We start from the raw sequence: 26179 nt of genomic DNA on the forward strand, positions 1-26179 counted from the left end.
CGACCGCGGGACGTACGTACCGGCCTCGCAGTCGACGCACTCGCTCGCGGCGGAGCCGGAAAATGAGCCCGCGGGGCACGGGCGTTGCCTCGACGCGCCGGCGACGTCGACGAAGGACCCAGCCTCGGCGATCTTGCAGCTAGACTCGCCGATCGCGTCCTGGTATGTTCCGGCCTCGCAGTCGATGCACGCTTTCGCGCCGGAGCCGCTGTACTTGCCCGCATCGCACGCGACCTGTTTCGACGCGCCGAGCGAGTCGACGAAGAAGCCGGCGTCCGCGAGCGCGCAGCTAAATTCACCAGTCGCACCCTGGTACGTCCCGGCCTCGCAGGCGATGCACTCGCTCGCGGCGGAGCCGCTGTACTTGCCCGCATCGCACGCGGTCTGCTCCGAGGCGCCGAGCGAGTCGACGAAGAAGCCAGCGTCCGCGAGCTTGCAGTTCGGGCTGCCGGTCTCATCCTGGTACGTCCTGATCGCGCAGCTTGAGCACACGTTCGCGCCAGGACCGGAATACGACCCCGCGGAGCAGATCGCGCACTCGCTCGCGCGCTCGGCCGAGAACTTGCCCGAGGCGCATTTCGTGCACTCGTCGTCGCCCTCGGCCGAAAAGGTGCCGGCGTCGCAGGGCGTGCATGCGGCGTTGTTGTAGTAGCCATCGAAGGTCGCGTTCTCGACGGTCCCCGCGGGACAGGTGCCGTTCGTGCACCCGCTCCCCGAGAAGACGTCGCCGAAGCACGCGCACGTCCCGTCGCCGCGGATGCCGTCGTCGCACGAGCCGCGCGACCGGCCGCTCCCCGCGATGCCGCAAGTGTCCGTGAGGCGCGGCGCGTTGCGGTCTTCGTTACCCCCTTGCGGGCACGGCTCGCAGGTCTTCCCGTAGAAACCCGCCTGGCACTCGCCGCACTGCTCGACCACTCCGGGCACCTCGTGGTCGAAGCCGCCGAGGCACTGGCAGTACGCTTCGGAGAAGACGACGGAGGCCAGGAGCCCTGTATCGCAGAGGCCCTTGCTACCGCAGGCAGTGTCGCCTTGCGTGCAGTAACCGTTCGCGAAGAAGTTGAGGAAGCCGTTCGCCGCGCCCACGACGAGGTCGAGGTCGCCGTCGCCGTCGATGTCGCCGAGCGCGGGCGCGCTGGAGTCCCAGAGGCCCGAGACGTCGATGCCGTCGAAGGGGTTCTCGTTGCCGGTGACGGCTACGTAGCTCGGCGACGCCGCGGACCCGACGTTCTCGTAGTAGTTGAGGACGCCTGCGTCCCTGCCCACGACGAGGTCGAGGTCGCTGTCGCCGTCGAGGTCGCTGAATGCGGGCGCGCTGTAGGAACCGACGTCGATGCCGTCGAAGGGGTTCGCGTCGCCGCTGACGACCGCGTAGGTCGGCGACGTCGCGGACCCGACGTTCTCGTAGTAGTTGAGGACGCCTTCCTCTTCGCCCAAGACGAGGTCGAGGTCGCCGTCGCCGTCGAGGTCGACCAACGCGGGCGTGCTGAAGCCCCGGCCCGCGGAGTCGGTACCGACGTCGATGCCGTCGAAGGGGTTCGCGTCGCGGCGACGGCCCGCGTAGGTCGGCGACGCCGCGGACCCGACGTTCTCGTAGTAGGAGAGGCCGCCGTCGAATTCGCCCACGACGAGGTCGAGGTCGCCGTCGCCGTCGATGTCGCCGAGCGCGGGCTTGCTGCGGGAACCGACGTAGATGCCGTCGAAGGGGCTCGCGCTGCCGGTGACGGCCGCGTAGCTCGGCGACGCCGCGGACCCGACGTTCTCGTAGTAGTAGAGGCCGCCGTCCTTCTCGCCCACGGCGAGGTCGAGGTCGAGGTCGCCGTCGAGGTCGCCGAACGCGGGCTTGCTAAAGGAACCGACGTCGATGCCGTCGAAGGGGTTCGCGCTGCCGATGACGGCCGCGTAGCTCGGCAAGACCGCGGGCCCTTCGATCTCGTAGTAGTAGAGGTCGCCGTTCCGTACGCCTACGACGAGAACGAGGTCGCCGTCGCCGTCGAGGTCGCCAATCGCGGGCCTGCTGTAGTCACCGCCGTCGATGCCGTCGAAGGGATTCCTGGTGCCGGTGACGGCCATGTAGCTCGGCGACGCCCCGGACCCGGCGTTCTCGTAGTAGTAGAGGGCGCCGTCGTACTCGCCCACGACGAGGTCGAGGTCGCCGTCGGCGTCGAGGTCGCCGAGCGCGGGCGCGCTGTGGAGACCGACGTCGATGCCGTCGAAGGGGTTCTCGATGGCGGCCTCGTAGCTCGGCGACGTCGCATTCCCGACGTTCTCGTAGTAGAAGAGGGCGCCCCGGAATTCGCCCACGACGAGGTCGAGGTCGCCGTCGCCGTCGAGGTCGCCGAACGCGGGCGCGCTGTTGCGACCGACGTCGACGTCGTCGAAGGGGTTATCGTTGCCGGTCCTGGCCTCGTAGCTCGGCGACGCCGCGGACCCGGCGTTCTCGTAGTAGAAGAGGGTGCCGTCCTCGTCGCCCACGACGAGGTCGAGGTCGCCGTCGCCGTCGAGGTCGCCGAATGCGGGCGTGCTCCCGCTGGAATGGACGGCGATGCCGTCGAAGGGGTTCGCGGCGCCGGTGACGGCCTCGTAGCTCCGCGACGTCGCATTCCCGTTATTCTTGTAGTAGTCGAGGGTGCCGTCGTAGGAGGAGGAGTAGTAGTAGGTGCCGGCTCCGTAGTGTGGTTCATCATCGGTGCCGTCGGAGCCGCTCACGACGAGGTCGAGGTCGCCGTCGCCGTCGAGGTCGGCGAACGCGGGCGTGCTACCGACGATGCCTTCGAAGGGGCTCGCGCTTCCCGTACGATTAACGTAGCGATGCTCGTTCCCCCAGCAGAACGTCTTGTTCCGCAGGATGCAGAGCGCCGACGCCCGGGCGGCCAGGAGAACCAAGACGACGCTCACCGCCATCGCTTCGTCTCGCGCGTCGCTGAATTCACCGGCCTGCGGGCGAAGGGCGTCGGCGGTCGGCGCGGCGCGCGATGTGGGGGCGGACGAGGGCGTCGGCGGCCGGGGAGATCGCCTTCCGACGAGCGGCGGCGGGCGGGCGCGCAGAGGGAAGAGAGGCTGGCGTCGGCCAAGCTCGAAGCAGAGCGCCGAGGGCCCTGTGACGCCTCGACGCCGAGGGCTCGGCGACGCCTCGAGGCCTCGGCGTGGGGCGTGGAAGAGGCGCGGAGGTTCGCTGCTCCTCTTTTCCCTTGATTTTCGGAGACGACGTGCGACTAATACCAGGCGGCGTTGAAACTGAGCTGTGGTAAGCTCCGGCTGAACCTGAGGCCGAGCCTCTGAAAACTCCGACTCCCGCGGTTCCTCCCCGGGCCCCCTACGTTTAGAGACGCGTCAAGGTAAATTTCTGATCGCCAGCAGCACCAATTCGTTTTTCGACGGTCGCCGGGGAGGCTCCGGGGGACTCTAAAGCGGCCTCGCGGCGCACAATCACAAGCACTCGCGGACTCGCGCGCGAGGCAGGTGCAGCGCACGACGAGCGGCCGGCCGCCGCGCGGCCGCGCGGCGATGTCTAGGCCCCGCTTACGCGCGCGCCGCGGCGCGCTTGAGCCAGGCCCCGATGGCGCGCAGCGTGGCCTCGTCGCCGACGCCGTGGCCGCCCGGGTGCTTGTGGTACTCGACGGCCGCGCCCGCGCCCCCGAAGAGCTCCCGGGTCCACGTGGAGACCACGAAGGGCAGCGTCGGGTCCGCCTCGCCGTGGGAGATGAGGATGTGGTGCCGCCGCTCCGCGAGGTCCCGGGCCCACTTCTCGACGACGAGGGGCGCGCCGGAGATGTGGAGGATGCCCGCGAGCGGCGCGTCTTTCGGCAGCGACAGCGCGACGTCCGTGGCCGTCATCGCGCCCTGCGAGAAGCCGCCGAGGACGAGCGCGCCCTGGGGGAACGTTTCGCGCAGCGCGGCGACGAAGGCGAGCCCGTCGGAGCGGCACGCATCGAAGCCCGCGGGCGGCTCGCGGATCAACGACGCGAGCGCGCCCTCGCCGTTCGCGGCCGCCGCGGCCCAGCGGTTCGGGTCGAGGTCCCACCACTGGGGCCCCGCCGACGGGAACGCGAAGACGCAGCGCGTGCCGCCTAAAAGCTGGCCCATGGGGTCGCAGAGCGGCACCAAATCGTCGGGCGGCGCGTTGACGCCGTGGAGCATCGCGACGACGAAATCGTGCGCGTCGCGCGTCGCGCCGTTCGCGTATTTCACGATCGTGGGCCATTTGCCGAACGTCGCGGTCTCCGGCGCGCCGGGCGCGGGCGCGGGCCGGCGCACGTTGGCCTCGGCGAGGCGCGCGAGGGCCTCGCGGCTCCGGTTGCGCAGGTCCGCCTTCTCGCAGCAGTCGGCGTGCGAGAGGCCCGCGGACTTGATGAGCTCCTTCATGGCCTTGACGCCCATGCTGTCGACGTCGACGTTGGCGGCCATGATGCGTGCGCAGCGCGCCGGGCTGCGGTGCGCGCGGCGCCTGATGCGACGACGAGCGCCGCGTGTGGAGCGCTTGTGGCAAATAAACGTCAACATAGCACTTCAACGAAGCCAAAAACGCCTTCCCAGCCCATCGAACGAGGTCCTGCATTTTCGTGATGCTGCGGCCGCCCGCGTTCGCGGCCCGCCGCCTCCGCGCCGCCGCGCGGCGCCGGAAGAGCCTCGCCGTGGCCGCCCCGTCCACGGACGGCTCGTCGATCCCCACGGCGCCCGGCCGGCTGCCCCTCGTCGGCCACGCCCTCAATTTCAAGCCGCCGAAGATGCACGAGTACCTCGAAGGGGTCGCGAGGGACCTCGACGCCTGGGCCTTCGTCGCCCACTTCGGCCCGCGGACGCCCGTCGTCGTCGGCGACCCGGCGCTGGCCCAGGCGCTTTTGGCGCCGCGGAGCGGCTGGACGGGCCGGTCCGCCGCGGTGCTGCCGTTCTTCCGCGACTCGTCCGACGCCATCGTCGGCGACCCGGAGGCCCAGGGCGTCGCCTTCGCGAACGGACACTTCCACTGGGGCCTGGCGCGCAAGGCGTCGGAGGACGGCCTGCTCAAGACGTCGTTCGTGAAGCGGTCGCACGCGATCATCAAAGACAAGGCCGCGGAGCTCGGCGGGATCTTGCGGGACGCGGGCGGCGCGCCCGTGGACGTGCAGACGCTCTTCGCGCGGACGGCGCTCGACATCGTCGGGAGCCTGGCCTTCGAGGCGGACATCGGGTCCGCGGCGGGCGACAAGGCGGAGCTGGAGGCGCGACTCAAAGCCATCTTCACGGGCATCGGCGAGTGCATCGGCGCGCCGCTGCCCTACTGGCGCTGGGGCTTCCCCGCGCCGGCCAGCGTCCTGTGGCGGCGACGATTCTCGAGAGATGTTGACCGGGACGACGAAGAGTAAAATCGTTACCGACGCGCTCGGTAGGCGCCGGCGTACGACCGCTACGTGGACAACGGGAAGCGGCTCGTGGAGCTCGTGCGGCCCATCGTCGACGCGCGGCGCGAGGCGCTGGCGGCGGGCGCGGAGCCGACGTGCTTCGTCGACATGCTCCTCGACGAGGCGCCGGCGTACAGCGACGCGGAGGTGATCTGGAACGCGACGCAGATCCTCGGCGCGGGCTACGACACGACGTCGAACACGCTCGCGTTCACGACGCTGCTCTTGGCGTCGCGGCCCGAGTTGCAGCGGGCGCTCCGCGACGAGGTGACGGCCGCGGCGCCGGCGGGGGCCGTGGGCGCCGACGACGTCGCGAAGCTGCCCCTGTTGAACGCCGTGCTCAAGGAGTCGATGCGCCTCTACCCCGCGGCGCCGTTCCTAGGGCGGCTCTACGAGAAGGACGAGGCCTTCGCCTACGGCGGGGCGACGTTCGAGCGCAACGCGAGCGCGCTCGTGTCGCCCTACTTGCTGGGCCGCAACGCCCAGGTCTGGCCCGACGCCCTCGAGTTCCGGCCGGAGCGGTTCCTCGGCGGCCAGCGCGCGGGCGACGCGAGCCACGCGTACGCGTGGCTGCCCTTCGGCTTCGGCGCGCGGGGCTGCGTGGGCATGAAGCTGGCCATGATCGAGGCGAAGCTGCTCCTCGCGGGCGTCGTCGCGGACTTCCACATGGAGCTCGCGCCGGGCCAGAGCCCCGAGCCCGACCCCGTCCTCGCGCTGACGCTCTCCAACGCGGGCGGCGTCCACCTGGCCCTCACGCCCGTCTAAGACATGCGCACGGGGCGGTCTGCGGTTCTCGAAGGGCGACGCGAGCTCGAGTGGCGCAAAAGCCAGGGGCGCTCGAAGGGCTCGAGTGCTTACAGGGTCGCGGTGGCCTGGTCGCAGGGGTTCTCGAAGGACTCGCTCGCGTCGTCGCAGGCGGAGCCGGCCGCGTAGGCGACCTTGTAGGTCGCCTTCGACGGGCGCTGGTCCTTCGTCGAGGCGTAGGAGAAGGTCCAGGAGAGCGTCGCGGCGCCGTCCTTGACGCAGGCGTAGATCTTCTTCTCGAACTGCTCCCAGGCGCCGCGGTTGAGGTGGGGCTCCTGGGGGAAGAGGTTCGTGGGCACGGCCTTGCCGCCGAGCTGGTTCGCGAGGATGTGGCCCGCGTCGTCGTCGGTGCAACTGTCGTGGCCGCCGAGCTTGTGCACGTAGTCGCGCTCCGTCGGCTGCGGCTCGCTGCCCGTGTCGAGGTCCTCCTTGGAGATCTTGCAACCTAGCAAATGTGTCATCGTTTCCCCACCGGAAATCTCTCGAAAATCGTCGCGGCCGCAGGACGCTGCTTGCAACTGGCGGACGTGACGACGGGCATGGAGTCGTGAGTCGTATAATGGTAGGTGCATTTCCCACCGCCGCCGGCCTCGAGCGAGTTCGTGCCGGTCGACGGGTAGTCGACGCCCACCGTCGCGTTGCCGCGCAGGTTGGCGGCCGACGCCGCGGCGAGCACCATGATCGCGAGATGGAGGCTGCCCATTGCTTCTAGATTCTCGCCCGAGCTGCACAGGTTGACGTTGATGACTTGTTGATGACTGATTGATGCACGACGCGCCGAGGCTCACGCCTCGGGGTCGCAATCCAATTGTTCTGCCACGCTCCGCTCCCAGCTGTTCGCGGGGTCGGACGCGTGCCTCGAGCTGGACACGAGCTCCTGAAAAGACATGGACAGCGACATCCGCGATTTCGACCCCTACGTCTACGAGTACGCGCGCAGCGAGATGCGCGAGACGCCGCCGCCGCCGCCGCAAAGCGACCTCTTCGCCTGGGCGGACGACGACGACGACGCCCTGCCGCCGGACCCCGCGCCGGCGCCGCCGTCGCCGCCCGGCGCCGCGGGCACGGCCGTCGCGGCCGTCGCCGGCGCCGCGGGCGCGGCCGTCGGCGCGGCCGTGGGCGCCGTCGCGAACGCCGGCGGCGCGTTCGGCGACGCCGCCGCGGGCCGGTCCGTGACGTCGCGGCTCGGCCGCGTGCTCCGCGAGTCTACGGACTCGCGAGCCTACGACCCGGACGGCGGCGCGGACGGCGGCGGCGCCGCGTTCGGCGACTATGGGCGCGGCGTGCTCGCGCGGGGCAAGCTCGCGCGCGGGCGCGACCCCTACGACGCCTACGCCTTCGGCGACGTCACGCGGGGCCTCGCGGCCGTCGCGCACGACCGCGTGGCCGCGCTCGGCCGCGCGGCCGTCGACGGCGCGCGCGCGGGCTCGGCCGCGGGCGCGACCGTCGGCGGCGCGGCGGCGTCGGCGGCGTCGCGCGCCAAGGACGGCACGGCGGGCCGCGTCGCGGACACGGCGGCCCTCGGCGGCCACGCGGACCGCGGCGCCGACGGCGCCGCGCGCTACAAGTTTGGCGACGTGACGCGCGGCGTGCTCGCCGCGGGCCGCGTCGCGCGGGGCGGCGACGCGGACCGCGGGGCCTACCGCTTCGGCGACGCGACGCGCGGCGTCTTCGCGACGCTCGGCTGGGGCCGCGGCGGCGGCGACGCGCGCGACGCGCGCGACGCGGCGGCCGCCGTCCGCGAAAGCACGCGCGCGAACCTCGACGTGATCGAGCGGCACTGCGACGCGTTTCTCGCGGACGCCGGCGACGGCGCGACCTACGAGGCCTGGCTCGCGGCGCTCCACCCGGAGAACGTCGCCGCCGACGGCACCGTCGACGCGCGCTTCTACTTTCCCGACTCGGACCACCGCCGCGTCTGGGAGGCTCGACGAACCACCGCCGCGCCGTCCGCCTCCGTGGAGTTTTAATGCGCGCGCCTGCTTGTGATGAAGATCGGGGTGCACGTGGAAACGTCCTCTGGTTTGTCGAGCCCTCTCTAGTGTTACGGCTCGCGAGCAAAAAAGCCCCCCGGCGGCGCGGCGCCTCAGCCCGCGATGGTCGGCGGCGTCGCCGCGGCCGCGAGGCGCGCGTCGTCGTTCGGCGCGGCCGCGCGGAGCATGCCCTTGGACCGCAGGACCTCGACCTTCTTCTTGAGCTGCTCCTTGGACATGTCCGTGAAGGCGCCGATGTTCGAGTTGTTCCAGAAGTTGCGCATGACCGTGAGCGACGGCTCGAGCGACACCGCGTAGTGCCACCAGCCGCTCGGCACGAGGATCGTCTCGCCCTCGCGCAGCACGACGGCGTAGGGCGTCGCCTTGGCGTAGTCCGGGTAGGCCGCGACGGTCTCGGCGTAGGGCGCGAGGGGGTCGATGGGGCTGTGGCTGCCCTCGGCGTAGAGGTAGGCCGCGTCGGACGGCGCGTAGGCGACGTAGAGCTTCGAGCCCCGGACCATGCTCAGCCACGCGTGGGCGCCCGCGTTGTCGAAGTGGAGGCGCGTCGCCGAGCCGCCGCAGCCCACGAAGACCTTGACGAGGCGCCGCGACGACGCGTCCGCGGCCGACCGGCTCATCGCCTCCACGGTCTTGAGCTTGTCCCCGAAGATCATCTTGTTCGTCGCGAGCTCCGTCTGCGACAGCAGCTCCAGCGTCAGATCGGAGACGCAGGGCGGGTGGGGCTCGAAGAGGGGCCGCTGGGCCTCCAAACGCTCGAAGGCCTCCCAGCCGTTGACGTAGAACCGCGGCAGGCGTCCTTTCGCGCGTCGGGCACGTCGTCGTCCTCGTCGAGGCACTGCGTCCACATGGCGTAGAGCGCGTAGTCCGCGAGCGTCATCTCGACGACGGCGACGTCCCGCAGGTGCTCCTTGGGCGTCAAGGGCGCGCGGAGCTTCGCGAGGATCCACTGCTCGTTCGCCCAGTCGCTCTCCATGAGCTCGTCCCACGTCCACCGCTCGCGCCCCTCCCAGGCCGCGCCGATATCGCGCGCGACGCAGAGCCCCGTCGTCGACACGTCGCTCGTGCCCGTCCACGCGCCGTCGGCCGCGTCGCCCGCGTCGAAGGACGGCGGCGCGCCGCGGAAGCGCGGGTGGTCGAGCGCGGCGACGTCCGCCCGGGACCGCCGCGCCTTGACGAAGCTCGCGTACTCTGGGGGCGTGGGAGGCGGCGCGATGGCCGCGAGCCAGGGCGGGAGCTCCTCGAGCTGCTCGACGACGGGCGGGTCGTCCTCGACGACGCGGTCCCCGATGGCGACCAAGGTGACGTCGAAGATGAGATCCGTGTTCGGCGGGATGAGCTTGGGCACCTCGGCGTCGCCGTACGCGTAGCGCGCGGGCGCGCGGACGCGCGACGTGCCCCCGAGGCTCGTCTGGAGCGTCGCCATCTCGAAGGCGGGCACGACCGCGCGCGCGCCGAGCTTGAACTCGAAGGGCTTGCCCGCGCCCTTGGACCGCGACGCGTCGAAGACGACGCCGCTGCCGGCGACGCGGCCGACGTGGTGCACCTTGACGGCGTCGCCGGCGGCGGGGAACGCGCCGTTGCCCGCCTTGAGCACCTCGATCTCCACCTCGTCGGAGGCGGGCTTGCGGAAGTCGCCGTTCGCGACGCGCGGCAGCAGCGCCGCGGACCGAACAAGCGACGACTGGGCGCCGTCGTCGCCGGCGGCGAAGTCCCGGAAGGACGCGACCTCCGACGCGTGGAGCGCGAGCATCATTTCTTTTTAATTCGTCGGCGGCGACCCGACAGCGCGTCAGCACAACGCGTCAGGCGCAGCGCACCACAAGGCCTCTCCTCCACACCTCGTTTGTGGCGAGCAGGCTCAACAAAGAAAACATCGGCCTCGTTGCCTCGACGAGTGTCATCTACGAGTGTCATCCCGTCGCATGGGCTGCCCGACCGGCAAGTCGTAGCCGGATATCCCGTGTCATCCCGCGGCCGTGCAATGGGCTGCCCGACCGGCAGGTCGTAGCCCGTCTCGTGCGAATGCGCTGCTTTCTGTGGCTCCTGCCCCTCGGCGCCGCGCGGTCCCTGCGCGTCGCACTGCAGGTCTCGGGCCACCTGCGGTCCATGTGCGCCAACGAGAGCCACTTCGAGGCCTTCGCGTCCATGGTCGACGACTGCCGCCGCGTGCTCGACTGCGACGTCTTCCTGCACACGTGGTCGACGACGGAGGCGACGACGAGCACGTGGCACGACCGGGACCCGCCGGCGGCGACGCCGTCGACGCCCTGCGTCGCGCGGCTCGACGCGCGGCTCGGCTTCGCGGGCTCGGCCGTCGAGGACCAGCGCGTCGCCGAGGGCCAGTGGCGGCGCCTCGCGAAGCGCGGCTGGCTCGACCCGAAGGCGCCGGTGCGCTTCGCCGACACGGGCCAGTCCTACCAGGGCCTGCGGGGGCTCACGCACGCGGCGGTCGCCGCGGACGCGCTCCGGGCGAGGAGCGAACTGCCCTACGACGTCGCCGCGCGGCTGCGGCCCGACGTCTGGCAGCGCGACAGCGACCGCTACTCCGGCGTCGTCGACATCGACCACCTCACGCGCGCGGATTTCGCGGCCCTCGCGGCCGCGGCGGGCGCGCGGCGGTCGGGCCGGGGCGTTCTGCACGGCTGCGGCCGGGACCCCCCGGGGAAGCGGAACCGCGACAACTGCTTCTGGGCCCAGCCCGCCACGCTCACCGCGGCGCTCGCGAGCTGGAACGCGACGATGGCCGCGTTCATCGCCGCGCAGCGCTGCGTCGTCGGCTGGGCGCACTCGCGGCCGCCGGGCGAGGTCGTCGTCGCGAACCTCACGCGCGAGGAGCCGTGCCCCCGCCACGCGCCCATCTCCGCGGCCCTCGCGCTGACGTCGACGCCGGGCGAGACGGCGCTGGACATCGCGCTGCGGAGCGCCGACATCGCCGCGGTCGCGTTCTGCGGCGACGCCCGCCAGGTGCCGAACCGCGACCCCTACGTCGTCGTCATCTAATCGAAAAAACTGGCTAATAACAGGGCCGGTCGAGGCGGGCGGGCCGCGCGTCGCCGAGGAGCTCGTCGCCGGCGTCGGGCACGCCGTAGGCGTCGCGCGCGCGCGCGAACGCCGACTCCGCGTCGCAGGACGACGGGATCGCCGCGTAGGTCCCCCACGCGCCGTAGCGCCTCCGGCCGTTGGCGGCGGCGGCGAGGCCGACGACGGCGCCGAAGACGGCGATGAGCAGCACGGGCGCGCCAAAGTCCGCGAACGTGTAGCGCGCCTCGCGCTTCGCGGCCTTGGCCACGGCCGCCGGCAGGCTCTCGCTCGCCGCCGCGACGGTCGCGACGGCGTCGACGGTTTCGACGGCGTCGACGTCGGCGGCGTCGGCCTTCGTCGCCGCGCATCCCGCGGCGTCGACGGAGAAGAGCGTCTTCACCTTGCCCTTCTTGTCGCCGGCGAACCAGGCGCGGCGCACGGCGCCGTTCCCGAGGTCCGCGACGACGACGGACTCGGCGTCGTAGGCCCCGAGCGCGTGCAAATCGTCGAAGCGCGCGGCGGCGCCGTAGCCGTCCGCGAAGCCGCGCTTCCCCTCGTCGCTGCCGGCCAACAGCGTCAAGGAGAAGGACCCGGGCTGGCGGCCCGCGTAGTCGCTCGCCGTCTCCAGGAGGTAGAGCCCCTGCGCGGCCCGGTCGAGGACCACGAACGCGCTCGCGTCCGCGCCCGTCGACGGCAGCGCCTCGACGTCGAACCACTCCGAGGGCTTCGGCGCCGTCGCGACGGCGCGCTCGAAGTGGCCCGTGAGCGGGTCCACGGCGAAGAGCGCCGACTGGCCGCTGTCGCGGTCGTATATCGTGCCGACGACCCACGGTTTGGCCTTCGTGCCGGAGACCGCGAGGCCGTGGACCTTCTCGCCGCTCGACGCCGCGCCCATGGACGACGCGTCGTCGGGGTCGAGCAGGCCCTTGTGGCGGCCGTCGTCGAGGTCCACCAACGCGACCTGGCCCGTCTCCGAGAGCGTCGCCGCCGCGTACCGCCCGCCCGACAACAGCGCGATCCCCTCCGGCGCGGTCGCGGCGTCGCAGCCGTCGTCGTCGACGAAGTCGTAGCTGTAGGAAAAAGTGCCGAGGCGCCGGCTCTCGTAGGAGTAGGAAAAAATCTCGCGCACGTTGGGCACGGGGATGTCGCCGTCGGTCGACTCGACGGTCCATCGGTCCTCGCCGAGGCACGACACGGTCGCCACCTTCTTCGTCGCGACCGTAATTTTCGCCACGGCGTTGCGGCCCCAGTCGCTCGCGACGACGAGCGTGCCGTCGCGCGAGAGCTGCACGTCCCGCGGCGCGCCGACGTCCGCGGTTAGGAGGCTCGCTTCGCCTGTGGCGAGGTCGTAATAGCAGAGCTGGCCGTTGGCGTCGTCGCTGAAGACGCAGGCCGTGTCGGCGATGCAGTCGATGCCCTTGAGGCCCGTCTGCCCGGCGCGGGCGGCCCCGGCGAGGGCCGCCGCCAGGGCTGCCCGGCGTCTCATGTCACCCAAGTGGAAAGGTAACAAAAGCGGTCGAACCGGACATGTTGAAGGGTTGGAAGAAGCGTGTGGCAAATCTGAACGTATGGACGCTTGATGTGCCAGTGGTTCCTCCGCCCGACCCTCTTCCTCTGCGCCTCCGTCGCCCATACGCTCGCGGTCCGTTCGAAGCTGCCCGCGACGCCCCGGAAGCGGATGTCGCCGGCGAAGGTCGCGACGACGCTGGCCGTCACGGCCACGGGCGCCGTCTTCGTCAACTACAAGATGGCGCACGCGGCGGCCGCGGCCCCCAAGGACGCGCTCATGGCCCAGGGCCTCTTCTACTCCTTCCTCGCGCTCTGCGGCAACACGGCCGCCGCGCTGCTGCGGAAGCAGGTGAGCCGCGGGTCCGCCGTGCGGCCCGCGGAGCAGGTGGGGCTCGCGACGGCCATCCAGGGCGTCGCCGCCGTCGCCTACTGCTACTCCCAGGGCCTCCTGGGCACGGCCGTCGCCGGCACCTTCCTCCTGCCCGCCGTCGGGTCCTCCGTGCTCAACGCGCTCACGAAGACGCTCGAGACCAAGGCCTACGCGAGGGCGGCAAAAGAGAGCGAAATTCCCAACGTCAAAGGCTCATATCTCGGCCGTTTTCCACTCGTTTCGGCTGACTTTTGGACGAGCGATCATCTCTCGGAACGGTCTCCAAGCGTGGATGCTTTTTCCGGAACGCGCGCGCGGGGAACACTCACGTTGAAGCGACGTTGAATCACTCTTGTGCTGCCCAGGCCTACGCGATCACGGACGTGTCGCTCTGCGCGCCCTTCCTCGCCTTCGACCCCGTCATGCAGTTCCTGCTGCCGGCGCTCCTCGCGCCGCTCGCCTGCGCGACGGCGGGCGTCGGCTGCGCGGACGCGAAGACGAGCTTCCCGCCGTACCACCCGCTGGCCGTGTGCTGCGTCGCCACGGGCGCCTATCTGCTCGCGAAAGTCGCGGCGGCGTCGGCGGCGACGGCCGCGGCGAAGAAGGACGACGACGCCAGGGTCGTCGCCGGCCTGCCCGCCGGCGCCTGGATGATCCTCTTCAACTGCTGCGTCTACGCGGTGACGTCCCGCCTCGACAAGGCGGCGACGCTCGCCGCGGGCAAGACGCTCTACTACACCTACGGCCGCATCATCATGGCCGCGACGTGCTTCGCCGGCGCGCGGCCGTCCAAGGCGTCCCTCGCGGAGCTCGGCCGGCCGGGGACCCTCGGCCTGGTGCTCGCGACGTGCGCGGCGGAGGCCGTCTACATGCTGAGCCTCTACCAGGCCTTCGCCTGCATCTCGCCGGTCTACGTGACGGCCATCAAGCGCGGCGGCGGCGTGCTCCTCGCGTCCTTCGCGTCCATCTTCTTCTTCAAGGAGCCCGCGGCGGGCCGCGGCTTCCCCATCTTCGCCATCGTCTTCGGCGTCTGCGGCCTCTGCCTCTAGGGAGCGGGGGTGGCGGTTATGGTACATGGGCGGGCGGGGGGAACGTGTGCCCCCTCTAGAGGCCGTGGCCGCCCATGGAGCGGCCGCCGTCGACGGGCAGAGCCGTGCCCGAGACCATGGCCGCCTTGTCGCTGAGCAGGAACGTGACGGCGTTGGCGACGTCGTCCGGCTCCGCGAGCTTGCGGAGCGGGATCGTCGCCTTCATCGCCGCGAGCTTGTCCGCGGGCCACTGCTTCTTCGCGAGCTCCGTCATGACGACGGTCGGGTTCACCGTGTTCACGCGGATGCCGTGCTTGCCGTACTCCAGCGCCTGGATGCGCGCGACGTGGTCCACGGCGGCCTTGGACGAGCTGTAGACGAGGTGGTCCTCGAGGGCGAGCGTCGAGCTCTGGGAGCTCACGTGGACGACGGAGCCCGAGAGCCCCTTCGCGACGAGGTCCCCGGCGACGATCTGCGTGACGAAGATGGCCGGCTTCACGTTGACGCCGTACTGGCGGTCGAACTCCGCCGGCGACGTGTCCAGCACGGGCTCGAACTTGGCGATGCCCGCGCAGTGGACGACGTAGCGCGCGGGGCCGCCGGCCTCCAGCGCGGCCTCGACGGCGGCCATCGCGGCCTCCGTGCGGCTCAGGTCCAGGGCCAGCGTGTCGACGGCGGGGAACTCGGACTTGAGGGCCTTCAACGCCTCGGCGCCGTAGTCCACGGCCAGCACCCGCGCGCCGGCGGCCAGGAGCTGCGCGACGATGGCCTTGCCGATGCCGCCGGACGCGCCCGTGACGAGCGCGCGGCCGCCGGCGAGGTCGAAGGCCTTGGCCGGCGGCTCGAAGGCCGCGAGCAGGGGCGGCCGCGGCGGCGCCGCGGACCGCACGGCCACCGTGCCGCCGTCCTCGCCGGCGGCCTTGGGCGGTTTCGGCGCGCGGAGCGCGGCGAGCATGGCCTCCGCGGGCGCGCCTTCGAAGGCGACGGCGTGCGCGGCCGCGAGGACCGGGTAGTCCGCCGCGGCACCCCTGGCGACCAGGAATTCGTGGAGCGCCGCGAGGTTGCGCCAGTCGGGGACGCGGCTCTGCGGGCCGAGGACCTACGAGGCGCGCGGGTCGTCCGGTCACCATTTTGCTCTGGGCATCGTACCTCCGCCTCGAGGTCCGGCCAGGACTTGTCCGAGGTCACGAAGGCCGCGGCGAGCTTCTGGCCCCGGCCCACGGAGCAGCTCAGCACGACGTCGCCGAAGCCGCACGCCTCGTCGAACGTCGCGACGTCGACGCCAAAAAAACGCACGCAGATGCGCTTCACCTCGCCGAAGCCGCGCCGCATGGCCGCGGCCTTGGCGTTCATGCCCAGGCCCAGCCCCGTGACGAAGCCGCAGGCCAGCGTGACGCAGTTCTTCAGCGACCCGCACAAGTCGACGCCCACGACGTCGTCGCAGAGGTCCGCGCGGAACGTCGGCGTCGTCAGCAGGTCCTGGAAGGCGCGGGCGCCGCCGAGGTTCGACGGCGCGTGGCCGATGGTCGCCTCCGCGAACTCGTCGCGCGCCATCTCCGCGTAGATGTTCGGGCCGCCGAGCATGGCCGTCTCCGCGCCGAGCAGCGCCTGTATTCGACAGTTTCGACGCGAAGCTTTCTGTTGTGCTTCGAGAGCTTAGCAAGAACGATCGATTCGTCCAAAAATCAGCCGAATCGACTTCGATTTGACCGAGCTCGAGAGGTTTGAAGTTTGGCTGGAAGAACCCAAACCCGTGGTTGATTTCGGCACAGAGCAGCGCCGCGATGCGCGCCGTCAGGGGCGTCAGGGCGCCGTCTTCCACGTGCAGGCCCTTGACGAGGCTCAGCGCCGTCGCGCCGGCGGCGAGGGACCCCTTCAACCGCGAGAGCACGCCGTCCAGGTACTCGTGCGGCACGGCGACGATCACCAGATCCGCGCCCTCGGCGACGCGCAGGTCCGCCGTCGCGACGAGGTTCGCCGGCAGGGCGCACGCGCCGACGTAGGTCGCGTTCCGGTGCGTCGCGTTGATCTCGTCGGCCTGGGCCTGGCGCCGCACCCACCAGTCCACCGTCGCGCAGAACTTGTCCGGCTGCGCCGCGGCGCCCTCGGCGGCGATGCGCGCGACGACGCTGCCGAAGGACCCGCCGCCCAAGACGACGACGCGCCGCGCGGCCATGGGATCGGGTGGGGCTGCACTCGCACGCTTCGAGGAGGTCCTCAGAATCGAGAGAGTGGCTTCTCAGTTTTTGCGCGCTTTGATGCATCGCCGTGTCGGTGTTGAACGGCAACCCGTTCGTTGAACCGACCCGCGTGTTGTGGAGAGGCGTGGCTGTGGGCGGAGGCCGTGTGGTCGGTTCGTGGCTCGACGGGGCCCCGATTCGAGCCCGGCGTGGCGGGCCCGGCCGACCCGAACGCGGCGCGGGCCGACTGCCCGGGGCCGCCGCCGCCGCGCGCCGCGACACCGCCTCGTGAGGCCACGCGGCCGGGCGACCTGGACGAGCGGCCGACGTGGCGCAGCCCCCCTTTCCTCTCCGCGCAGGTCAGTAGAGGTGTCGTGTACGTCCCCCCGATCGCGCGCGCGCGCCGCGGCCGCGCCGCGGACCCGCGGACCGCGCCCGCCGTCGGCGGCCGCCGCTTACCGCGGGGAGACCGTGATCTCGTCGGCGTCGGCGACGAAGTCGCCCTTGATGAACTCCGCGTACGCGTCGCGGGGCCAGAGGTAGTTGGAGAGCATGATCGTGAGCGCGAGGGGCACGTCGATGATGATCTCCTTCTCCGCCGGGTTCTTGGTCTTGGCCACGGTCTTGACGTACTTGCGGCCCGCCGAGCCGATGTAGCCCGCCGTGTAGAGGAAGCCGATGCCCGGGAAGACGAACTCGGCCAGGTGGACCGGATTTCCGTCGACAACCAAGTGCGGCAGGCCGTCCTTGCCGCAGAGGAGGTCGCTGTCGGCGTAGCGCTTGAAGCGGTTGTTCGCCTGGTCCAGCGTCTGCTGGAGCGCGAGGTACGGCGGGGACCCCGGCTCGTACTTCTTGAGGCGGCCCTCGAGCGTCGCGACGGTTTTGCGCTGGCGCTTCGCGAAGTTCTTCGACGTCGCGCAGTCCTCGAGCTGGGCGTACTGGATCGGGCCCGGCTGCTTCGCGGCGGGGGCCGCCGCCGCGGCGGCGGCGGGCGACACGTCGCCGAGGACGAGGGCGGCGCCCAGGGCCGCGGCGCCGGCGGCCTTGCCCAGGGCCGCGGCCGTCTCGGGCTTCAGGCTCATCCGGGGCGCCACGCGCGTCGGCGCGAGGCCCAGGGCGGCCGGGGCGAGGAGGGCGAGGAGCACGGCCTTCATCTTTGGAGGCGGCGCGGGCGTCGAAGACGAGCGGCAGGCCGACACGAGACGATCCACTCGAGCTCAAGCGCCCGCTCGATCGCGGTGAGCCAATTTTGGCCGGGGGTTGGCCTGAAAATTGGGCCGCGCTGCGTACGCCGTAGGCGTCCCGTAGAACGCCGTCTCATGTGGAGTTACAGACCACTCTCCCTACGCCGCCACCCGCTCCTCGTCCGCCTCGGCGGCGGCGGCCATGACCGACTCGGAGAAGATCGCGAGGCCCTCGGCCATGTCGGCCTCGGAGATCGTGAGCGGCGGGATGAGGCGGACGGCCTGGTGGACGCCCGTCGCGAGGGCCAGCAGGCCCCGGTCCTCGCAGTGCTTCGTCACCTTGCCCGCGATGCCCGGGCGCCCGTCCTCGAACTCGACGCCGATCATGAGGCCCGCGGCGCGGACGTCGCCGACGACGCCCGGCAGCGCGGCGTCGAGCTCGTCGAGCGCCGCCCGCGCCTGGGCGCCGCGCGCCGCGACGTTGTCGAGCACGCGCTCCTCGGCGAAGACGTCGAGCGTCGCGACGGCCGCGGCGCACGCGACGGCGTTGCCGCCGTAGGTGCCGCCCATGCAGCCCTTGAGCTGCGTCGCCGAGATGTCGGCGCGCGTCACGACGGCCGAGAGCGGGTAGCCACTCGCGAGGCCCTTGGCCGTGACGAGGATGTCCGGCGCCGCGGCCGCGCCCGCGCGCTCCGCCGCGTACATGACCCCCGTGCGCCCGACGCCGCACTGGACCTCGTCCGCGATGTACAGCGCGCCGTGGTCGTCGCAGAACCGGCGCACGGCCCGCAGGAAGTCCGGCGACGCGGGCACGTAGCCGCCCTCGCCGAGCACGGGCTCGATCAAGACCGCCGCGACCTCCGACGGCGCGACCTGCTGCTTCACGAGCAAGTCGAGCTGCGCGAGCGCGAAGTCGTCGCTGACCCCGCGGTGCGCGTAGGGGTACGGCGCGAAGAAGGACCTAAAAAGCAGCGGGTCGCGAAGGCCGGTTCCGGGGACGCCGGGCGGACGGACCCGTAGGGCAACGGCCCCGCGTCCGCGCCGCGGTAGCCGACGCTCGAGCTCGTCACGGCCAACGCCCCCGCCGTGCGGCCGTGGTAGCCGCCCTGGAAGGCGATGACGCCGCTGCGGCCCGTCGCCTGCCGCGCGAGGCGGAGCGCGCCCTCGATGGCCTCGCCGCCGGAATTCGCGAAGAAGAAGCTGCCCAGGCCCATGGTGAAGGGCTCGAGGCGCTCGACGAGCTCGAGCATGCGGTCGTGGTAGCCCACGCTCATCTGGAGGTGGCTCGCCGTCGCCGCCTGCCGCTGGACGGCGTCGACGACCGTCGGGTGGCAGTGGCCCGTGCTCGTGACGCCGATGCCCGAGGTGAAATCGAGGTAGTCGCGGCCGCCGCTGCAGGTCACGCGGCTGCCCTGGCCCTTGACGAGGACGAGCTCCGTCGCGCGCTTGATGCCCGGGAAGAGCTTGGTGGTGGTGGAGAGCGCCATCGCCGCGAGTCGAGTCGGGGCTGCTTCTCGGACGGCACCGAGCTTGGCAGCGGTGGAGAGCGCGCGAGTCGAGTCGGGGCTGCTTCTCGGACTTCACCGTCGGCCAAGCAGCTCCTCGAGCACTTGTCTCAGCGTTCGTGAGTTTTGCTTGCGGCAACGGCTCCAGTTCCGCGTCTGGCACGGCTTTCCGGCCGCCTCGTCGAGCTTCGTCACCCCGCCAAGACGAACATGTCGTCGTCGAATAGCGCTACAGCGTCGACGCCGCCTTTCGCGGAGGTTCGCGAGTTCGTCGAAGCTTTGGGACACGATGAGCTCGTCGCCGCCGTTGCGAAGGCGTGGGACGATTCGCCGGCCCTGCGCGGTGCCCTGGACCGCGCCACCCGCGACTGCTGGAGCGCGTCGGTCGACCAAGCGGAGATGCTCGACCACGACTGGTCTCAAGGTACCGTCCACGCACCTCTCACCGTTCGTTTCAAATCTACGTCTCCGGACGGCCTGGTGGACATCAGCGGTTGGAAAGAACCCCTCGATGATATCCGAGCCATGCTCACAGAAGACGGCGAGTTGTTCTTCGAGGACGAAGACGGCGATTGGGAGAACGGCGGTTATGGTTGCGAGGAGTGCTTCGCGCCCGGTTCGACTTGCCGGGCGACGCTCCAGGTGAACCGCAAAGGCGAGCGCCGGCTGATCGTCGCGATGGAGGATTTCTGCAGTTGCAATTCCTACCATGGCGGTCCTGAATGCGTGTGTTCCGATAGCTACACGCTCTTTGTCGCGGACGAGAAGCCGAAGCCCAAGAAGCACGCGAAGAAGGTCGCGCGCAAGTCCACGGGCGGCAAGGCCCCCCGCAAGCAGCTCGCCACCAAGGCGGCGCGCCGTACTAGGCCTCCCAGGGCTCGGCGGCGCGCAGTAGACTACGTAAGAGCAAATTACCCCCCGCCACCTCTACTTGGATCGACGCCCGCCTCCGGGCCCGCGATCGTAATCGTGTTCGACGGGCGGAGGTCGATCTTGATGGCCCGCTGCTTCGAGAAGAAGCCGCGCTTGCCCACGCGGACGCGGTCCGCCTTGGAGAGGGACTTGCGGCTCGGGTCGTCGACGGCGCCGCGGCGCGCGGCCGCGTCGTCGAAGACGAGGGGCTGGAGCTTCAGGTTCGCGACCGTGACCGTCGACAGCACGTCGCGCTCGCCGAGGAGGCCGAAGCCCGCGGCGTCGAAGCACGCGTCGAGCGCCGCGGTCGTGACGTCGACGGCGCAGTCGAAGGCGTCGCAGGTGATCGCCGGCGCGTCCGCGTAGGAGAAGCGGTGGTCCGCCGCCGGCGCGCCCGGCCCCGCGAGCTCGAAGACCAACGCGTCGCGGAAGGAGAGGAGGCGGTCGGGCCGGTCGCGGTCGACGACGGACCGAACTCTACGGACCGCGCGGTGCAGCGTCTGCAGCGCGCGCCGCTCCGCGGTGTCGAAGAAGCCGTCGACCGGCGCCGGGCAGCCCGCGGGCCGCCGCGGGTCCGCGTAGAGCTTGCCCCGGAGCACGACGACGACGACGCCGCAGGGCCGGCCGCCGCCGTTGAGGAAGCGCGCCCGGAGCCGCTTCCGCGCGTCCGTCGCGTCCGCGGGCCGCTCCGCGGCCGCGTAGGCGCGCCCGACGTTGACGGCGACGCGCGCGAAGTCCTCGAAGAGGGCCCCGCCGTTTCGGAACGCGAAGACGTCGGGGAAGTGGGCCGACGACGGGATGACCACCGTCGAATTCGGCGTGTGGTCGGGGGGCAGCGCCCGTAAAGCGCAGGCCTTGCCCTTGCCGAGCGCGGCCATCCACAGGTCCGCGAAGCGCGGCGCGTTCGCGAGGCCCTCGGCCCACCAGGGCTTGCGCTCGCCGGACCAGTGCAGCACGCCCGCGGTCTCGCCCGACGCCTCCCACGCCTTGCTCAGCGCCTCGAGGCGCGCGGTCGCGTTCGCCGCGCGGTCGCGGCGGAAGGCCTTCTTCTCCGCCGCGCGCGCGCGCCGCGCCTCGTCGCGGAGCCGCCGGCCGTGGGCCTGCAGGCCGCGCGCGCAGGGGTGGCCCGAGCCGACCTGGCAGTTCCACCGCGCGCTGACGCGCTCGAAGGCGCCGTTCGTCGCGAGCATGAGCGGCGGGTTCGTGCCGAGGGCGAAGACGGGCGTGACGCGGTTGAGCTCGAGCCAGCCCTCGACGGCCGCCGTGAGTTTCTGGCGCCGCCACCGGGGCAGGTGGAAGACGACGACGCCCGCGTTGAACGCGTTAAGCCGGGCCGCGTCGACGCCGCGGTCCCGGAGCGCCGCCATGGCGGCGGCGTCGCTGCAGTTGAGGAACGTGCCGCAGACGGGCCGCTCGCGGGGCACGGCGGCGACGGCGGGGCCGTCCGCGCCGTTGAGGACCGCGTCCGCGAGCTCCGCGACGTCGGCGAGCGCGATGGTGTCGCTGTCGAGCCAGACGACCTTGGTCGCCGCCGCGGGCAGCAGCTCGCCGAGGTAGAAGCGCGCGTAGTTGAAGATGCTCGCGAGGTACTGCTTCTTCGCGTGGCGCACGCTGATCCGGCTCGCGACGCGCGCGCCGAGCGGCGACGTCTCGTCGAACGGCACGACGCGCCAGCGCCGCTCGCCGCCGACGGCGCAGGCGAGGGCGGCGTCGAAGACGGCGGCGTCGGCCGCGGCGACGACGACGTGCGCGACGACGCGCTGCGGGTCCGCCGCCTGGGCGAAGACCGAGGAGACGCAGGCGACGACGCCCAGCGCGTGCGAGCTCGAGCCCGTGACGACGACGTGCACGTCCTCGGCCCGGGCCGCGAGCAGCAGCAGCGCGAGCAGGCGGCGCAGTGCCATCAGTTATGAGGCCATGACGCTGCTGCACGCGCTCTCGTTGGCACAAGCCATATTTTTACCACTTCACGCACGATGCAAGTTGCGAGGTATCCAATTAGAATGCATGACCTGGATCCGACAGGCGCCGCAGAGGTGCTCTCCGCCGCCGTCGGCCTCGGCATCGCCGGCCTGTTTCGCCGCCCGTCGTCGGACGCGCGGCGCCGCCACCGCCGGCTTCGGCCCACCGACCAGAAGAAAGCAGCGCCGTCGGCCGCGACCCGCGCAGAACCGGGGCAGCCATGGGCAACAACCTCTGCACGGGCGTCGCCGACGCGCCGGTCAAGTTCTGCGACCACATGTGCGCCGACGCCATCCCCGAGCCCGTCGACGACGCGACGGCGGCGGCGAGCAACGGCGTCACGGGCGCGGACGTGAAATTCTTCGAGCAGCTCCTGTCCGACGTCGGGTCGGTGTTTACGACGGTAACGCCGACGGACCACCAGCAGGAGATGACCAAGTGCGAGTTCGGCGTGCGCCTCGTCCAGTCGACGACCCGCGCGCGCTTCCCCGAGTTCCACCGGGACAAGCCCCGGCCCGGCCGCATGACCATCAAGACGAACGCGGACTGCAAGTGCCTCGTCGTCGTCGAGCGCAAGGAGGACTACGCGACGACCGTCGTCGCGCTCGCCAAGCACCCGGCGGACGAGGCCGAGTACCAGATGGTCTTCAAGAAGCAGAGCGTCGGCAAGACGTTCCTCGCCATCTTCGCGCAGTACGACGACGGCATCTACTGCACGAACACGTCCTACTTCCAGGGGTCCCAGGCGCGGTTCCTGTAGGGCGGGCGTTTCGGTAAGTGTCTGGAGTTTTAAGTCTGCGGGGCTGGGAGACGCGCGGGTTGGTCGTGGCGGTTGTGGAGGGCATCGCCTCCCGGCGCGGCGCCTAGGCCTGGAATCTGGCCGGGGATAAAAACGACCATCGCGACCGCTCGCTTTTGCGCCGCGAAGGTGGAGCCGGTCCTAACGTCGATCCCTTTCGCCGGTGCGCGCACGTCGCCAAGGCGTTTAAACTACCCATACGCCGTCGCGGGGCCGTAACACACCCTCGCTGGCACCCCTAACCGGAAAAATGTCGAACCGGCGGCAGTCGTTTGGCCCGCGCCGGCCCCCTTTAACGTCTCTCTCCGATAACCCCCTCTCGCGCGTCGATGGCCAACCGCAAAAGGCGACGAAGGCCCTGGACCTCGAGGGCAAGCTCGCGTCGTCGGAGATGAAGAACGCCATGCTTCAACGGGAGCTGAAGCTTGCGCGCGCGCGCACGACGTCGCTGGAGACGGAGCTCGACGAGGCGCGCGCGACGGCGGCGGCGCGCGTCGAGGCCCTCGAAAAGGACCTCGACGAGGCGCGCGCGGCGGCGGCGGCGGCGCCCGCCGCGTCGACGCGCGTGCAGCGGGACCTGAAGACGGCGCGCGCGCGCGCGACGTCGCTGCAGAAGGATCTCGACAAGGCGCGCGCGGCGGCGGCGGCGGAGCTCGACGAGGCGCGCGCGGCGGCGGCGGAGGAGCTCGACGAGGCGCGCGCGGCCGCGGCGGCCCGCATCGAGGCCCTCGAGCAGGAGCTCGACGAGGCGCGCGCGACCGCGGCGGCGCGCGTCGAGGCCCTCGAGCAGGAGCTTTGCGAGGCGCGATCGACGGCGAAGGCGGCGCCCGCCGCGTCGGCGCGCGCGCAGCGGGAACTCAAAACGGCGCGCGCGCGCGCGACGTCGCTGGAGAAGGAGCTCGACAAGGCGCGCAAGACCGCGGCGTCCCGCGTCGAGGCCCTCGAGAAGGAGCTCGACAAGGCGCGCAAGACCGCGGCGTCCCGCGTCGAGGCCCTCGAGAAGGAGCTCGACAAGGCGCGCAAGACCGCGGCGGCGCGCGTCGAGGCCCTCGAGGAGGAGCTCGACGGGGCGCGCGCGACCGCGGCGGCGCGCGTCGAGGCCCTCGAGACGGAGCTCGACGAGGCGCGCAAGGCCGCGGCGCCCGCGCGGCCGCCGACGCCCGCGCGGTCCCCGGCGCCCGTGGCGCCGACGCCCGTCAAGGACGGGTCGCCCGTGGAGATGGGCACGCCTCTGAGCGGGCGGTCGAACCCCGTGTCGGCCGCGCTCGAGGGCACGCTCCTGCCCTCGAGCTTCGAGGCCGACGTCGTCTACGTGCCCCCGAAGCGGTCGCCCGCGCGGTCCGCCGCCGACGGCCCGCCGCCCGCGCCCGCGGCCTTCGCGCCCATCGGCGGCGCCAAGGCCAAGGCCAAGGCGAAGCGGCGGCGGAGCGCGCGGCTCTCCATCGCCTACGGCGAGGACTCGAGCGCCGACGAGGCGCCGCCGCCGTCGCCGCCGCCCGTCGCGCCGACGCCGCGGCGCGCGGCGCCGATCCGCGCGCCCGCGCCGACGCCCGAGGCCTTCGCGGCGACGCCCGCGGCGGCGTCGCCCTGGACCAAGCCCAAGGGCAGCCGCGCGCGGACGCCGCCGGCGTCGAAGCGGAGCAGCGCGCACTCCTTCTACGACGACGACGACTTCGGCTGCGTCCTCTCCTGGAGCCCGGGCGCGGGCCGCGGGTCCAACGCGTCCGCGCCGCCGGAGCCCGCCGCCGCCGAGCCGGAGGCGGTGGAGCCGGTGGAGGCCGCCGAGCCCGAGCCGGAGAAGGAGGCGGCCGTCGCCGAGCCGGAGGCGGAGGCCGCCGAGCCCGAGCCGGAGGCGGCCGTCGCCGAACCCTTCGTCGTCCGCGCCGTCGGCGACCCCGCGGACTGCCGCGCGGCGCTCGCGGCCGTCGCCGACGGCGACGGACCGCGCGCGGCGTCCGCGTGCGCCGTCGCGCTGGCCGCGGGCCTCGCGCGCGTCGGCGTCGGCGCGCCGCGCGCCCCCCACGACGCGCTCCTGCCCTGGCTCCGCGCCGCCGCCGACGCCGAGGCCCAGGCCAACGACGTCGCGCGCGCCAACGACGCCGGCGGCGACCGCGCGCGGGTCCGCTTCCGCCGCTTCGACTTCTCGGCGACGGCGCCGCCGAGCGACACGCGGGCCGACAGCCAGCGGGAGACGGAGCTGCTCTGCGAGCGCCTGAGCCGCGTCGTCGCCGCGGGCGACGCGCTGCGGCCCGCGGCGCGCGCCGACGGCGCGGTCGCCGAGGCGGCGTCGTCGCTCGCCGCGGCGCTCCGCGCGGTCGGCGACGCGGCCGACGCGGGCGCGGACTGGCGCCGCATCGCGGCGGCGGGCCTCGAGCCGTCCGAGGTCCGCGGCGCCGCGCGGCTCTGGGCGCGCGAGCTCGAGGCGCTGGCGCCCCGGGCGTCGGCGTCGGCGTCGGAGCTCGCCGCGGCCGAGTCGTGGGTCCGCGGCCGCGTGGGCGAGCTCGCGTCGTCGGCCGTGCGCTTCCACCTGCGGCGGCTCCTCAACCCGCCGCCCTTCCCGGGCACGAAGTGCGACGACCCGGACGAGGCCTACGCGTGGGCGCGGAGCGGCGCGCACCGCGTCGTCCGCCTGGAGACCGTGGACCCCGAGGGCAGCAAAAGAGAGCGAAATTCCCAACTTCAAAGGCTCATATCTCGGCCGTTTTCCACTCGTTTCGGCTGACTTTTGGACGAGCGATCATCTCTCGGAACGGTCTCGAAGCATGGATGTTTTATTCGGAACGCGCGCGCGCGGAACACTCACGTTGAAGCGACGTTGAATCACCCTTTTGCCGCCCAGGTCGACCCCGAGGGCGACGCGATCCACCGCGACGGCGCGCTCGCGGCCCAGGTCACGGCGTCCCTCGGCGACCTCGCGCGGGCCAAGGCGCGGAGCCTCGCGGGCGCGGGCCGCGCGGAGCCGCCGCGGCGCGCGACGGCGGACAAGGTCGCGGACTTGGAGCTCCGGCTCCGCGGCGCGTGCGCGCACCGCTTCCTCCACCGGCTCCTGCACTGGCCGCGCCTCGACGCCGTCCTCGACGCCGCCGGCGGCTGGGCGCCCGTGGAGCGCTTCGCGGCCGTCGCCGTCGTCCACGGCGACGACGCGCTCGCCGCGACCGTCGCGCCGCTCGTCGACGTGAAAGCGACGCGCGCCAAGCTCGCGGCGGGCCTCGGCGACGCCGACGCGGCCAAGCGGGCCGCCCTCGGCGACCTGCGCGCCGTCGCGCGGTCCGCGCGCCTCGCCGACGTCCAGGCCCTCGCCCAGGCCGCGGCGAAGGACGCGATGCTCTACCCGGACGTCGCGCCGCCCGGGCCCTAGGAGGCGCGCCCCACCAAGCAAGCAAGTAACATCCGGCGCGAACTGTGCTTAGGTCATAGGTGGTGGTTGTTTTCGGGGGAGGCGGGGGCGCCGCCGCCGGTCGTCGACGGCGGCGGGGGTCCGGCTGCTACTTGCCGACGCGCGCGGCGATGGACGCGAGGACCGTGCTCGAGTT

The 26179-nt window shown here is 72.2% G+C and overlaps 7 protein-coding genes across 7 annotated transcripts; 2 read left to right on the forward strand and 5 right to left on the reverse strand.

Moving 5' to 3' along the window:
• Window positions 1-5486: 5486 nt before the first annotated feature.
• AURANDRAFT_30548 (hypothetical protein) lies at window positions 5487-6143 on the forward strand (the record flags this gene model as incomplete). The annotated part of the gene is made up of 1 exon (XM_009041449.1): window positions 5487-6143. The coding sequence occupies one exon, from the start codon at window positions 5487-5489 to the stop codon at window positions 6141-6143; it is 657 nt and encodes a 218-aa protein (XP_009039697.1).
• A 3318-nt stretch (window positions 6144-9461) lies between these two features.
• Window positions 9462-9926, reverse strand: AURANDRAFT_30623 (hypothetical protein; the record flags this gene model as incomplete). Its single annotated transcript, XM_009041495.1, has 1 exon — window positions 9462-9926. A coding segment is annotated over one exon (465 nt), but the record flags the coding sequence as incomplete, so codon positions are not given.
• Window positions 9927-14180: 4254 nt separating this feature from the next.
• AURANDRAFT_30560 (hypothetical protein) lies at window positions 14181-15059 on the reverse strand (the record flags this gene model as incomplete). Its single annotated transcript, XM_009041494.1, has 1 exon — window positions 14181-15059. The coding sequence occupies one exon, from the start codon at window positions 15057-15059 to the stop codon at window positions 14181-14183; it is 879 nt and encodes a 292-aa protein (XP_009039742.1).
• On the reverse strand, window positions 14804-16280 carry AURANDRAFT_30546 (hypothetical protein; the record flags this gene model as incomplete). Its single annotated transcript, XM_009041493.1, has 2 exons — window positions 14804-15738; window positions 15875-16280. 2 exons carry the CDS (start codon window positions 16278-16280, stop codon window positions 14804-14806), a joined length of 1341 nt encoding a protein of 446 aa, XP_009039741.1.
• Window positions 16281-16739: 459 nt separating this feature from the next.
• Window positions 16740-17366, reverse strand: AURANDRAFT_30727 (hypothetical protein; the record flags this gene model as incomplete). The annotated part of the gene is made up of 1 exon (XM_009041492.1): window positions 16740-17366. The coding sequence occupies one exon, from the start codon at window positions 17364-17366 to the stop codon at window positions 16740-16742; it is 627 nt and encodes a 208-aa protein (XP_009039740.1).
• A 261-nt stretch (window positions 17367-17627) lies between these two features.
• Window positions 17628-18955, reverse strand: AURANDRAFT_59334 (hypothetical protein; the record flags this gene model as incomplete). Its single annotated transcript, XM_009041491.1, has 2 exons — window positions 17628-18429; window positions 18483-18955. 2 exons carry the CDS (start codon window positions 18953-18955, stop codon window positions 17628-17630), a joined length of 1275 nt encoding a protein of 424 aa, XP_009039739.1.
• A 3112-nt stretch (window positions 18956-22067) lies between these two features.
• Window positions 22068-22607, forward strand: AURANDRAFT_66324 (hypothetical protein; the record flags this gene model as incomplete). Its single annotated transcript, XM_009041450.1, has 1 exon — window positions 22068-22607. One exon carries the CDS (start codon window positions 22068-22070, stop codon window positions 22605-22607), a length of 540 nt encoding a protein of 179 aa, XP_009039698.1.
• Window positions 22608-26179: the final 3572 nt, after the last annotated feature.

Source organism: Aureococcus anophagefferens, assembly GCF_000186865.1.
Source record: "Aureococcus anophagefferens unplaced genomic scaffold AURANscaffold_21, whole genome shotgun sequence".
Taxonomy (NCBI): domain Eukaryota; class Pelagophyceae; order Pelagomonadales; family Pelagomonadaceae; genus Aureococcus; species Aureococcus anophagefferens.